This window comes from Rhinolophus sinicus, linkage group LG06, assembly GCF_036562045.2.
Source record: "Rhinolophus sinicus isolate RSC01 linkage group LG06, ASM3656204v1, whole genome shotgun sequence".
Lineage (NCBI taxonomy): Eukaryota > Metazoa > Chordata > Mammalia > Chiroptera > Rhinolophidae > Rhinolophus > Rhinolophus sinicus.
The window spans coordinates 106,671,906-106,687,522 of NC_133756.1; the positions used below are offsets into that span (position 1 = coordinate 106,671,906).

Below are 15,617 nucleotides of genomic sequence, written 5' to 3' on the forward strand. Positions count from 1 at the left end.
TGGCTTCAACAGAGAAAGTCTCTTGACATAACCCTGCTCATGTGTGGCCAGTGTAAATGAGAGACCTGACAGGGAAGTTGAATATGCCATGGGGGTATGCTGAAATGAGGGAACACTCTGCAAGATCTACAAAACTCAAACTTCCATTGTCAGCATAAAGGCACACACCAACCCTGCCCAGAGGTTTCTCTACAAACTGACGAGTCATTGGGGCGGTGGTCCAGAGAGTGTAACGATTATCCTCCTTCAGATATAAAAGGAGAAATGTGTCTCGAGACCCAATCAGTGTGCCATTCTTCCTTAGACGGGACTCCTTACAGACCCCTACAGCCCAGTCCCAAGAGTCATCCATGTGCAGCTCCCAATAATGTTTGCCAGAGGTGAAGACCTGGGCTCCCCACACAGCATAACAGTTACATGTTCCAGGATCCTGAGATGCATGAAGACTGTCACACATAAACCTCAAACCTCTCATATCGTCAAACAGCCTGATGTTGCGATTATTTCATTAGTGAAGGAAATTTCCACTGTGGATAGAAGAGAACATTCCAGTCAAAATCAATGTTAAAAATAAAATTGTCTATGAGAGAAGCACTTCTTAGTGTCTCACTAGGAAAAAAAGAAATCCAGGGTTAGAAGGGCAGTTCTGATTGGAAATATTGGACTCAGATGAAGCCAGCATATCTGTTGAAGAAAAAAAGACTTGATGTCAATGGAACAAAAAGTTCCTAAAAAACTCAGAAAAAAGGAGAGGGAAATCATTTCTACTTGTGGCTGGTTATTTTCTTGATACCTGAAAAGGTGGACACCTGTGCAGTGCCTCCAAGTCCATGGCAATATGATTTACTCCACCACTTCTTCTCAGGGGGGGAAAAAATTATGCCTTAGACTAAATAAACTGATCACTTTACCAGGATATAATGACATTCCAATTATGTAAACAAATTGACACTGAAGAAGAAAACCTAAACATGCCATCTGAGAAGTGGTTTCCTACTAAGCATTGTCTGCCTTTGATAGCTGCTTCCACCTGAGGACTACACTTCGTCTTTCTGCTAAACTAACCCACCAGGTTTAGGTTTACCATGGAGTTCGATATATGGCCTCCTCACCAACTTATTTCATTGCTGTTCATAAATTCTTGGTTTCTGTACTAATTTTTTAATGTGCTTTTTCTGATTATATCATTTAAAACACACATTACACATTCAATTACTCAGAAAATTTAAAGAAAAAATATTTTTTTACATATAACTCACTGCCCTTATTTGATATTGGAATAGCTTGTTAGTATCCAGTTTTCTACGGCACAGTGAGCAACTGACCTTTCATGTGATAATATCTCTGCAGCTCAAGGAGGCCTTTTCTGAAGCATGTCCTTGTTCTCATTTGTAAGTAACTTATCGAATCTATAAGAAATGGATAAAGCGTGAGTCCCATGTATTGTTACACCAGCTTTCACTGTATCTTTTCCCTATTATAGTGGCTTTGTGACTAAGTAGGACCACACAAGCCTTTGCAGGCAGCTCTCCTCCACAAGGTGAAGATTAAGAAAGAGGAAAAGATCACCCATAAAAATCTTGAAGGGCCCTGCCAGGTTTTCCCACCAATGGGGTGGCACTCACCTTGGAAGCGGTTGAGCCTGTCCACCAGTCCAGTGATGGGTCGTGCAGGCAGTTGTGGCTGCAGAGGTTGCGGCACGTGCAGCTAATTACCCTTTCTGGTACCCAAGGCTTCTCAATCACACATTGTTGAAGAAAAGTCCTCATTGTTTAAATGACAGATCTTCATCTAAATACTTTTCTGCACATTCGTGGGATAGGACTGTGTCATTCTTAGGGAATCTCATTTTTCTTCTTGGCCTTTTTCCACTCCCATTTCTCAGATATAGTTGCCTCTGTCATCTGATGTCTGGAAAACCTAGTCTTTGCACTTTCAATTCTTACTGATTTTGAAATCTAAAATCATAAATGACTGGTCTTCTAGAAATAGCTAATTGAACCCAACATACCTCCCTCCCCCATAGAGAGGAAAAAGGTTAACTTTTGATCAAGGGGACAGGAAATCATATTCAGTAAAACATGCACGACATGTGCATACAAAAAATTAGTTGAAAGTAATCTGAGAAATTATGTCTGTGCTTTGCGAGAAGTAGCTAAATCTTTCTCATAGCCCTCATGAGCCCCAGTTAGCATCGAAGATGAAATTTACCTTGTCGGTTTCTTGAAAACGCCCCAGGTTTTCTTTCTCTGCCTCTTGCTTCTCTCTGCCCCACAGCAGCTCACACAGGACAGGGCATGGAGCCAATTCACACGTTTTCTTTCATTTATCCACATATTAATTGAGGACACTCTGCTCTTAATAAATAGAAATGTTTGGCCCAAAACCATCCATCTGGACCACGTCCAAGGTCTAGTGACCTCCCTAGCATTTCTGGAATTCTGAGGACTTCCTGTCCTCTTGGTCACTAAGACCTTCCTCATCAGTATCAATTGTGGTTCTGAATCTATAGATTTGAGTCAGGTGCCAACTACTGAAGTCATGTAGATTCAGAGATGAATTATCCCTTTCTCTGAGTTCAAAAATAAAAGTCACACAAAAGTGTTCTTACACATCTCATCCAAGATTTTTACAGATGTTCCTTCCAATAATTCCTGCTTCAGGAAAAGGCCTGATTTCCCCAAACAACATATCCCTGAATGTCTAGGAATTTTATGGCTCTTAAAAACCTCATGACCCTCAAATTCTCAAGTCATATTTTATCAGGATCCAGAGTAACATCCCCCATGAGAAGAAAAAGCAGTCAGCCTAAAAAATTATAACCTAAAAGTACTGAGTGACAGAAAACTGGTTTTCCTAGGGCTCTTTTCTTTGCTGGCTTTCACCCCAGGACCAGTCTCTGAACCACACAGCAGGAGCTCACAGAAAAACTTTAGGAGACCCTCTCTTTCCAGCCACAGGATCAGGAAAGAGGCAACTGCAAACAGGAAAGTGTGGGGGGAAAGGTTCCATTTTTTTCTTGTTTTTCTCCATCCCTGGGCCAGACCTCATCACAAAAAGCACTGTGTGGCCACATTAAAATGGCAGAGCAGTGGGGATGGCAAGTGCACCTATGCCCATGGCGGGTGGTGGGGGCACTGCCTTTAGTATGGAGGAACTGGGAAAGGGGGCACCTTTAGGTCCAAGGGGTCAGATGCCAGGCCATGAAGGAAGATGGGGTCAGGAAGCACAGGATCTTGCCCCATCACAATCCTGCATCATCTGAGGTTACCCCAGGTTTTCAATTCTCCCATCTATTCAGTCCCTGAGGAATCCCCTTCCCTGCCCAGTGCTTTAGGAGCTTTCAAGCCAGAAGTGCCAGGCACTGCCGAGCACTTTTAGAGAAGAACACTGCCCATCTCTGGTGACTCCTGGGTGCTGCCCAAGGTAGGAAAGTCTTTAAATGCATCTCCCAGATGTCAGTGGCTTTTCTTGGGTGGGGACCATCCCCCACTGTACCCCACGTGCCTGAAGCCATTTCCCACAAGAAGTCATTCTGGGAACATACGAGTAGTGACCTACAGCCTTCAAAACTGTCATCATGCCCCCCACCTTACATCTCCACTGTCACCGCCAGTCATTCTTTTCCCCTCTGTGATAGTTAGAGAGACCCTAGCCATGGCCCAGGGCCTAGCATAGTCCTGGGTACAGCGGGTACTGGGGCTTTGGGAAGGTGTGATCCGTCGTCCTGAGTGTGTCCAGAAGATGCAGTAGTTAGGGCGGCTGAGGACAGAACAAGAGAAAAAGAAAATTTTTTTTTTTTTTTTCAAATAGGTAATGTCACAATGGGGAGCTGGAAGCTAATTCTTCCAGTCTCTCTGCTGTAGCTCGGTGAATTGGTAGAGAGAGTGGAGCTGCCACGCACCAGCCTCCATGTCCTGCTCAAATGCCACGCCTTTGATGCCCTGTGTGACTGTGCTTTGTCCCCAGTGGTGGCTGCAGTGTCACCAGCCGCATCCTGGGTCTCCAGATTCCAGAGTTGCTACCCTCCATCCTCCCGCACACACTCTGTCTGGAGGTGAAGTTGGGGGGAAGATGCCATCCAGTGCACCCCAACCTTGCTTGGAGCCCTGAGTCCTCCAGGACCACCTCCCATTCCCCTCAAGCCCAAGCCTCTGTGTGGAGCCAGGAGAGCAAGATCGCGCTCCTTGAAATCTGCAGCGCCTAGGAGCTGAGAGGGGGCGCTAAGGGCACCTGGGCCTCAGCTGTGGGTTTGTTAGGTTTATTATAGTTACCTTCCAGTACTACTGATTTGTATTCAGTACTTAATAGATACAAAAACACAAGGGGTACGTATCAATTGGAAAGAAATAAGTTAATAAACATCAGCGTTCCTTCCTTTAAGAAACATCTTAAAGTTAATAAAAATCTCTGTTCCTTTAAGAAATGAAATATATATACTGGGGGTGCCAAAAAAGGTATACACATGACTTGTATTCATCTTTTGTTATTGGTATATATTGAGTATTACAATTTTAATATAGTTTTTTTCCATTCTTAAAATGTGTATACATTTTTGGACACCCTCTGTATGTAGTCAAGGATATAAATACATAAAGTACACCATAGGAACTATAGTCAATGGTATTGTAATAGCTATGTATGGAGTCCGATGTGGGTTACCATTTTGTGAGCGGAGTAAATGTCTAATGATTCTGTTGTTTTGTCCATCTGAAACTTACAAAAAATGGAAAAATTGCCCCTTATTGTAATGATTTTAATTTAAATATTCACCATAGTTTTTGATCAAAATAAAATCACCCTTAACTCTGAAGCCCAGTCTGTGCCCCTCCTGACTTATCAGTTTCTCCCAGGAAACACAGAGACATGACCAACAGAAGCTGTGCCCACATCCCATGGTGCCTGGGTTTATAAGGTAATTCATGCAGATGAGACAGGTGAGTTCTTTATGAAAGTCTTGTGAGATGCCTGAGCCCATTTTTCTGAGGGAAGAAAATCAGGCATTTATATCTCTGACCTGAATACACAAAGGTCTAAGCAAAATTTGACTTAGGTTGTGACTCTAACATTGTGTTTTAATTCCTTCGTTGGTGCTGACAAGTGTCTTTAATAGTGTTTGTTTATACTTTTCCACCAGGAAGTCTTTGCTTCACAAATATGGGTGTACTTTTTGTTCACCTCTCCTATTAGTGGTGTTGAATTCATGTTTTTGAATTAACATGTGATAGATCCAATTCCTCAGCCATGCATGTGGGTCTCATTGGAACTGGCCTCCACCACATTTCCAGCCATGTGTCTCAGCACTGCCTCTTATGATACATGTGTTAACAATATAAACTTTGTAGAATCCCCACTTCCTCATGTTTCCTGTTTCTAGTCTCCATCTCTCAGTTACCATCTGGTATCCCCATGAGTTTCCAATTTCAAATTGTCCTTTACCATCACATAATCAGAGAATATCTTCCTGAACATTTCTGGATTTCTTTAGAGAAACCGTGTTTATCTCATCCACTAAAGATAGTACCTGGTGATAAAGGGACATACTTCTCTGTATATAATTGGAGGAAACCATTTTGCTATGGGTCAGCCACTCCTAGGAGACCATAAACATGATTTTAGCTCAGATTCTTAGTATATAGTCATTGTGTGCACCTAGCTGGTGCTGAAGGAAACAGAATCTCTTGCTTACCTCCCACGTTTCCATTTTGTTGGTCTCTGTTTAGGTTTCTTTAATTTTCTTTTGTCTTTTTCCACACACACCTGATTTGCTCCAGGAGCCTTTGCTGCAAAGAAAAATGAATGTGGGCATCAGAAAAGCTGATATCAAAATATTCAGATCCTACCCAAGACAGGGGCCGGGAATGTAAGATCAATGATAACTAAGAAGGGCGAAGAGCCAATGCATTTTTATTGTTAAGTCTGACTGTCAACTCTGAGGGATTTTTATAACCATAGAAACAACTTATAGTTGGAAAGGATGTTTCACCATGGAGGAAACTGGCAGTCAAACTTTGTGTCACTTAAACAATTTTCATTAAGTAAATCTCAGATTTTAGGTTTCCTATTGGTAGTTCTTACCTCCTACTATCCTGTTAGTTTAGCTGGAAGGTGGTGGTTTTAATTGGACACAATTGGATTAGGCTTTCTGCAATCATGGTTAAAATGGTCAATAATCATCACTGAAATTCACAAATCTGTCCACCCCGGTTTTACACTGAATTATCGCAATTCCAACCACGATCCCCATCATCATCACCATCAACTCGTGTTGTAAGAGTTTAAAGTGTAAAAATGTAAGAGCTCTAAGATTGATAACATCCCTTCTTCCATAGTTTATCCTAGTGCCTTGCATATAATGCAATAGTTAAGATCTGCTTGATATATTACATGAATAATTATCTTCCCTTTCCTTTTCATGATCTCTCCAATAGACAATCCTCCAGGTTCAAACTTCTCTCATGGCCATCACTTACCCGGTATTCCTCAGCGACCCAATCAATGGAACAGTGCCTGTGAGCCACGTTCTCTTAAGACTTATTGTAGAGCACACACAGCAGGTCCTTGATGACCTCACAGGAGAAGTTATTTGCCTGCATGTATACCTGACACATCTGTACTTCAGAGCCCGGTAAGTGGAAGAGCCTTGCCCGTCTGGCAAAGAATGTCCGTGTCTCCAAAAGAATGTGGTTTTAAAGTTCATTTGAGGTGATGTTTCTCTGCACACAGGGCAGTGAGGAGGATGTGGGGCTTCCTCCCAGGAGACACAGAGACAAGGCATACAAAAGCTGTGCCCACAGCCTTCAGTGAGAGGGTCTGTGAAATGATTCTTGCATATAAAACAGGTGAATTCATTCTGGATGATGTTGGAATCCATGTTTCTGAGGAGATAAAAGAAAATTATTACATTATGGGCATTGAAAGAAATACATTTTCAAAACAATTAAAAATACTCAGGGGCATGGAGAAGTATTATTTACTTCCTGTCCACACAGCTACCCAGGTGTATGTAACAGGACAGGTAGGTATTGCTTGTAACAGAAAGAGAATGTTGAGGAACAGAGAGTCCTCATGCTCTTCAACGAGCGTATCGATTTTTCAAATAAAGCCTTCCCCTCAGAATTCCAGCTCCCTGCGACAGTCCCAATTTCATTTCTTTATATCCTATCTTCTCCACGGAACTGGGAAGCAACAGTTTAGATCTGATTCCCAGCTGAAGAGTGCAGTTATATTTCTTCTACAACAATCATCCTTTTTTCAGTGATTGGCTATAAGGCAACTTGACCTTATTTGGCCAATGCGGTTTGTAGGAAAGCTTATTAGGAGGATATTGTAAAAAGGTTTATTTGCTCCTGAAAAGAGACATAAGGAAGAATCAACTATTTTATTTTCCTCTGGACAGAGCTTGAATGTGATGCATGGGACTGTCATTTTGTGAACACAATGTGCACTTGCGTAGAGACCAAAGCATACCCCCTGTGGAGGACAGAGAAATGGAAGACCTGGCTGGGTCTTTGAGAATGTCACCCCATATTAAATTAACCAGCTCTGGAACTGACAATCAATAAATATGAGGGGAATTCATGAAGTAGAAAAAGCATTTTACAATTATCATAATTAATAATATATTCAGCAGGAATCATCAATGAATGTGAAAACCATTGTGTAAAACAGGATAAACCCAAGGATTATTTTTATAAAGTCCTCACTTTATTGCCATCAAGTAATATATTGAATTATTTATTTAAATTTTAAAACTGCATGCTTTTAGTCACCACAAATTGTGACTCAATAGGTTACTGCCATCTTCTCTAGTCTGAGAATTTGAATGGAAGGAGCTGCATATTTCCAATGCTAAAAACTTATTTTTCGTCCAAAATAGACATGAAGTAAACACTTGCTTTATTGGACTGTTATAAAATCAAGTTTAAGATACCTCTTGGAAAAGTGGGTAGCAATGAGGTGATGATATCCACAGATATTTATCAATAAAAATTTATGAGAGATTTATAGACTTCTGATTCATGAACACAACATTTTGATACAGAACATAAACAGAACAAAAACAATGATACAGAACATAAATCCACTTACTCAAACATGCCTAAAATGATAGGTAGTTTGAGGGGCAGAAAGAAAGTTGAGATTAGCCCTGTGTAGAATGGGTTGGAAACTGGCCAAAAATTCATTGTGAATATAATTGTTTCATTAATGACAATGATAAATTAAAATGGCAATAGTAGAAGCTAATACTTATTGTTTACTAATTATAGGCTTTGGATTAAGTCCTCTTATCAGGATTACCTATTTTAATCTTCTCAACAGTACTATTAACTTTTTTTATTTTTACCAACACTTTATAATGAGGAAATTGACAAAGTGTGAGTGAAATAAGTTACTTGTCTAAAAATCACTCATTGAATGAATGACTAATTCAGTACTCAGATATAGATATTACTGATAGAAAAAACAAAAACAAAAACTAAGCTTTAGTGTCCAAGAGTAACATTAGATCAAGCAACATTTACTAATCTCTTAAACTGTACTGACAATATTCTAAGATACCATGGTAAATACTCCAATAACCTCAGTGACTCAGAGTTTGATGGATGATATATAACAAGTTTTTTTTTAAGGAAATTTTCATAAAGGATAAATGTGTAATATGCTATGGAAGCAGAGAAGAGAGAACCACCTAATGTTTTACCTTTGGTTACACAATCATGCTATACACAAACACTCAATTAACACAACCAAATTTATTTGTTTTAATGGCCTATCATATTTCATTAAGAGCATCCTCTCCTCACATTTTACCTTATTTTTAATACAAAGGTTAATTAAAATTAAACAAAATGTTTTACAGTTTGCTCAGACCTCACCTGCTACCTTCATTTTGGAAATTTCAAAACTGAATTTATCTCCTGTATCAACCCTGATGCATTCAAACAATTAACATAAAATAGATTAGCTATATACCCATAATTCAATTATACTCCTTATCTAGATGAAAAGATGTATTCCTCAAGTTAAAACTTTGAGAGCAGCAAATAACAATTGTTTTAAAATAAATGGGTTTGGCTACAATATAGTTTTTTGTTCTTATACTAGGCACTTTCTCTGTACCTAACATATTGTCCTTTGAAAGAATCAATTTCCTATAGGTCTGTTTGGTTCTGAAACACTTCTTAAAGAAACCACAGTGTTTCCTTAATTAATCTGACTCTGAAAACTGAAATCTATCTGAAACAGAAAATTGAAGACATTGTTTTAAACACTTAACCTAATAATGAGTGTTCCTTGAGTAATTTCATTTCATTGAATATAGACCTGATATACAACAAACATGCACATAAATACATACATAGAAATAACATAACAGAAATAGCTTGATAGACATGATAGGTGAATTAACATCATGGCAAAATATCACAATTAGTATATATTTATTGCATGACTCAAAAAACCGCAAGCTACCTCATGGCAGTTATCTTCTGTACCCTCACAATTATACATGAGCAATCAATTTACTCAAAAAATAACAGAGGAAAAACAAATAATCATATTAATTTATAAAATATATAGAAAGAAGAGAGATTGCACCTATATGATGGAGTAAGTTTAAAGTAATGACATCATTTCTACTACTAAATTCTTTGGGAACAACCTAAACAAACAGACATATGAATTAAAGTTCCCATTTTTAAGAGGAGATAGCAGAAATAGCTTCGATGTAGATGCAGTACCCACCTGTGGGTAACGTTAATGGATTTTTCCATTCTTGTTCAATAAGCAATTCTGTTCTACACAGTTCAAAGATTAGGTGCTCAGCTCCTGGTAGTGGTAAACTTCAGAGGTCTCCACAACTCAACCAACTCCAAAGGGTCCTGGAGTAGAATGAACTTGGTTCTTTGCATGAGATTTTCTAGATACTCTGAAGACCACGCCCATTTCCTCCAACTGATTCAGTTCAAACCTTTGAAAAAGTGTTGGTGTACATGATTGGATTTATGCAGAGTGAAAAACACATCCTGATGACAATGACTGAATTGAAACCCGTTCAAACCTACTTAATCAAACTGCCACATCCGATCTCTGGGAAGAAACTTTGCCTGGGGTTAACCTATGTAATCCACCCATTTGCTGTTTTTAAAATAAATGATCCCCCCAAATAAGAACTTCATACCTACTTTTAAGAAACGATCTTTTAATCCTAATTGCATCAACCCATTACTACCTCTTATATTTAGTTATCTGTCTGAATCTGCATGCATTTTTTTCTTCTTGGTATTTCTTGAGAAAGAGAGGTCATCCCTAATCTATTTATCATTGCAATGCAGTGCGGTAAGCTTCTGCCCCATAATGCCACATATTGTTCTGGCAGAGACAGCCTCCTACCATTTTATGGGGCTTGTCAACTTAATCTGAACTAAAATTCTCTGAAATGTTATATTTTCCATTGAGTCCGGCGTGAAACTCTTCCATCTTAGTTTTTTGTTTGTTTGTTTCTTTTCTTTTTGGTAACGCACTACTGCATCTTTCTAAAATGGTACATACAATGGCTTTTGCCAGTTGCACCTTAAGACTCTATCGCCTTTCTTATTATTTCTCATTCTGCATGTTCTCTCATACTCTCTCACCGCATTCAGTGTATATGCATAATTTAAAGTGTTATGAAGTGTCGTGGGTTTAATCATCTAGGTGTATTCTTCATGATTGGGCAGTAAAGGGAATCAGCCATTTTAGCCAAAGAAATAATAGCTTTTCTGATAAGTCTAGGGCAAATACCTCCTAAGGTTTTCTTTTTCCTGGCTGGGTTTGTATCCTATTCAGTCTCTTAAACACATTTTTCAGTATCTCAGTGCTTCTGTTCAAGTTACCCTTGTTTTATTTAACAATGACTCAAAGCACAAGACTATTGATGCTGGCAATTCAGATATACCAAAGAGAAGCTGGAAAGTGCTTCCTTTAAGTGAAAAGGTGAAAGTTTGTGACTTAGTAATGAAGAAAAAACCATCATATGGTGAGGTTCCCAAGATCTACAGTAACAATGAATCTTCTATTTGTGAAATTGTGAAAAGGAAAATAAATTAATGCCGGTTTTACAGTGACACCTCAAACTGCAAAGTTACACCCATGGTGCATGATAAATTGTTAATGGATAAGTTTCTAGCATGTCAGTGTCAACCTGATTCAGAGGGAAATACAGTCTCATACTTACCATCCACTGGTCAGATATCCTGCCATCTTTATTGAGATTTCTTTGGATTTCTTGGATCTTCTCCCATAATGATGTCATTTGGTTTGACAGCTTCTTCTGGAAAATAACTAAATTTTAGTATCAGAGACGCAAATAGATTTAGGTTTCAGACCCCAAATGATGGAGGCTAGATAAAAGTACTTTAGGGAGAGTTGGAAGGATCATCACATTAACCTATTCACCCTCACTAATGATCATTTTCTGAAGATTTTGACAAGAATCACAAATGTAGTCATTTGTCTAGGGATACTCAGTAAAATTCTGATTTTACTTAGCATGACTGCTTTTCAGATTTTGTGATATCTTGCATAGAATTTGGATGCTTGTATATTATAATTCCAATTTACTTTACCCTACTTCTTTGCCCAGTGTTAGTAAATATGTACATCACAGAGACCCTTATTTTCTTCACAGCTTGATCATTGTATCTGGCATTGGGTAAAGAGGATTTAATCATCACGATCCTCACATCCTTATCATCTCTTTGCTGTACCATCCCCTCCAGCTTTCTAAGTGCTCTCAGAGGCATCACTTACCCGGGATTCCTCAGCAGCCTCTTCACTGGAGCAGTGTCTGTGAGCCTCGTGCTCCTGAGAGCTGGAGCAGAGCAAACAGAGCAGGCTCCTATTGTCTTCACAGAAGATCTGCTTTGTCTCCTTGTGTAATGCACACATATGTTCCTCAGAGCTCAGGAATTGCCGGAGACTGGCCTTTCTGGCAATGGACACCAGATTTTTCAGAAGAATATTGGTTTTGAGCTTTGTCTGCTGTGGTGGTTCCCTGCACAGAGGACAATGAGCAGGGCTCTCAGCTTTCTCCCAGGAAACACAGAGACATGGCAAACAGAAGCTGTGCCCACATCCCAGGGTGACTGGGTTTATAAGGTAATTCACGCAGATGAGGCAGGTGAGTTCTTCCTGGAAAGCTTGTAAGATGTCTGAGTCCATTTTTCTGAGGGAAGAAAATCAGGCATTTATACCTCTGACCTGAATACACAAAGGTCTAAGCAAAATTTGACACAGATTGTGACACAATAACATTGTGTCTGGAGGAGAACAAGATTGATATTGCCCAAGATATAAATGGAAAACCAAGACGTAGGAGAACTCTCAATCTCTGTAGAGATCTTTCTTGGCTTTCCAAACAACACTATCCAGTTCCTGCCCTGTTTTCTCCTGCATAAATGAGAACCTTAGTTTTGCTGAGATCTTAATTTGTCCAGATAGATTGAGTTTCAGGAGTTTGACCCAACTTATAGCTCTAGGTGGTTCTGAAAGTTCTAAAAATTAATCATAATGCTCAAAGTCAATCATTGACGTAGCATAGGATGTTTAAATAAGCTTCTACTTTCCTTATTTCATGTAGTTGTGGAGCATTTTGTTGTTGTTGTTTGGATACCCTTTTTCACCTCAATCAGAATCTACATCCCAAAACCGTATTTTTTTTTTTTTTTTACAAAACACTATATGAATACATGAAGAGTTAATAAAGAGGAAACTAAACGTTGTCAAATTGTTTCAAATTTTAACCAGAATCTTTGTACATGATTATACCAATGTGCTGAAATTGCCCTCCTCTCTTTATTATCTATACTTCTCTAATGAATGAAATCAAATTAAAGAAAGTGGCTATATCTTCCAATTCTTTAAAATGATTACCAAGAACTCCTTCACGTTTTGACAAGAGATAATGCACCTAATCAGCACCAAAAAAACATTATGGTTTTTAAAATTTATTTGGCTAAACAAAACAAAACAAAATAAAATGCGTTATCTTATCTATACAAGCTAAATACAGATGCCCCTCAAATTTATCATATTTCTATATGGCCACCAGTATCTCTTTTCTAGCTGTCCAATCATTTCAAAGCTTCTTTAAAATTTAAGTGAAAAAATTCACGTTTTTTAAAAGAAATATTTACTTCATTTTCAAACAATAATTTCCCAAATCATTGAATGCTTATCTAGGTATATATTAGAAATGTCATCTCTTCTTGTGTATACAGGCAACTGATTAACTAACATGAACTACAATATTATTTCCAATATACATACACACCAGATGTGAAAACAAAACAGGAATGGAATCATTTTCACTAAGTTGCAAATGGTGTAATTTCACAAAACAACCTCAGTTTGCGGATAAATTAAAATTAGAAAATGTTTTTGTTATCTGTTAAGAAAGTTACAGGAACTCCTCTGTGTTCAACTGTGTACTCACCTAAGGAGCATATCCATGGTCTCTCCAAGGCTTGCTGTGGAAGTAATAACACAAAGAAGTCAGCTCAGAGATCAAACCTTCCAAGTGTGGTAGAGGTAGCTTTCAAAAGTCTCCCCAGCCAGGTGAGTTCCAAACACTGTGTTCTGGAGAAGAATGAGTTTGGCTCCCTGAATCTCCTTATATGGAGTCTCTAAAGACCACACCCATTTCTTCCAAGTGATTACATTTCAGAAGTCTTCAGATAGGTTTAATAATGGATGATTGGGTTTCTTCAAACTAAAGGAAAGGGTTAATGTAACAACTTTGCTAATCCTAAATAAACCTCTACAAACATAATCTAATCAAGGGGTAGTGATTTTACAACTGACCAACCCTCACATGCCCCTTTATATCTAAATTTCTCAAAATCAAAGACTTCTGTTTTTAACTTACAGAAAGAGACAAAAGATTATGTAACAAGTTAGGAATTTTAGAAAATGTCTGAATGTGTGGAAATATTTTACCTGAAGTTAGTTTAATTATGTCCTGCCACGTAGGAAGTGCTTTATTTTATTTGTTGGTATATTTTTGTATTTTAATGTAAGACTTTAATGTAAAAACACGTTGGCCACCACTCTTGAGCAGAAATTCGTTCCACCCCTCACAGTCCAGATCAAGCCCCCCAAAGCCTCCCAGCAACAGCAGGACAGGCGATTCTCTGCCTGGACCTCCCCAACCCAGCTCTGGGGGACAGTAGAGAATGGCCCTAGTTCAGAGAACCCCACCCTCTCTGAGTCAATTTATAACTAGCATTGAAACAAAGCAGAAACAATAATAAAATATTACAAAAGACATTTTTTAAAGAGTAACTCATATCCCCACTCTGTCACAACTTGATAGTTAAATCTGTATATCTCCCTTTCACTTTCCCACCAAACACTCAGCTTGGGAATGCAGAGGCTTTGGAAAGAGTGGAAATCGTGACCTGGCCTTTAAATCTTTCAAAACATATGTACAACAAATATCTATTTCAACTGGATGATGCTTGTAAATGTTTACAACCATGCTTTTTAAAAAACATCTTGACTCCAAAAGCAAAACTACTCTCATTTGGTCCAAGTATTGTGAAAGATACCCCAAGAACTTCATTTTCTAATTTTTAACCAATTTTTCTAGCACCCTTCTTTCCGCAGTGAAGTATGGAAATGCAGGTTATTTAATACAGTAATATGTCTTTTTCCAAAACATTCATAAAACGTTTCTAGGAGTAATGACATTAAAGTGATTTCGTTATATAATTTTGATACTCTGTATTTTACAAAATGGTGGATGCCCCAAAACTGGGACCCTGGAAACATGTGCACATTTTTGTTTTCAGGGACATGCTAGATTTTTAGCTTGCCTAACACACCCCCACACTAATCTCTGAGGAGGGTTACAGAGGACCCCCTTATGTGTTTGTTTAATTAGCAGCCTGCCCTCAGGCAACAGCTATGAAGATAAGCTACTTTGAGCTCTGTAGTTTAAAATAATGATAAGGGATTTTACTTACATCTGCAAAACCACTTCATAGTAGCAGTTAAAGTATATTGAATAACTGGGAGAAGGTGTGTGTATGCTATAAAATGGCTGCCACCTCATTTCAGTCCTGGTAGTTATGCCTAGTCATGTTGTCAGTCAAAAATCCACCATGAGGTTCTATGCCATCATATTTTGTTGCGTCCTGCGCAACACAGGCTGTGGGGAGGCGAGAAGAGGCGGCTTTGGGTTAAGCTTTAAGAAAGAAGCAGACACTCAATGCGGTTAAATCTCAGCGGGCCAAGGGTCTCGCAGCCTCGAAAGACTGGAGTCCCGAATCAGACCGACTGACGGATTTTATTGATCACATACAAGAAAGTGGCATTGTTTTAGACACGGTCTGTGAAACTCATCCACTACGTCAGAAAATTACCTCAAACCGAAATTATTTGTCCCAAAACAGCCGAAGCATATAGTAGCATGATGACTAAGGTGCTGTATGCACCTCCCTGGGGGGCAAAGTCTCTCATGTTGAAACAGTTCTATAGAGTTGAGCAGAAAGAGCTTGATCTTATCGCTCCAAAGACCTCTCTCACAATTAGGTGAGAGGGAGCAGCAAGAGTCAGCAGCAGCTTTTCTCAAG

The 15,617-nt window shown here is 38.9% G+C and overlaps 1 protein-coding gene across 1 annotated transcript; it reads right to left on the reverse strand.

The window, feature by feature from the left end:
- Positions 1-37: 37 nt before the first annotated feature.
- Positions 38-14,317, reverse strand: LOC141572334 (tripartite motif-containing protein 43-like). The gene is given in 6 exon segments (XM_074337076.1): positions 38-504; positions 507-527; positions 1,626-1,707; positions 11,219-11,314; positions 11,794-12,208; positions 13,478-14,317. Coding segments are annotated over 6 exon segments (1,098 nt in total). The 5' UTR covers positions 13,495-14,317.
- Between the last annotated feature and the right edge of the window lie 1,300 nt (positions 14,318-15,617).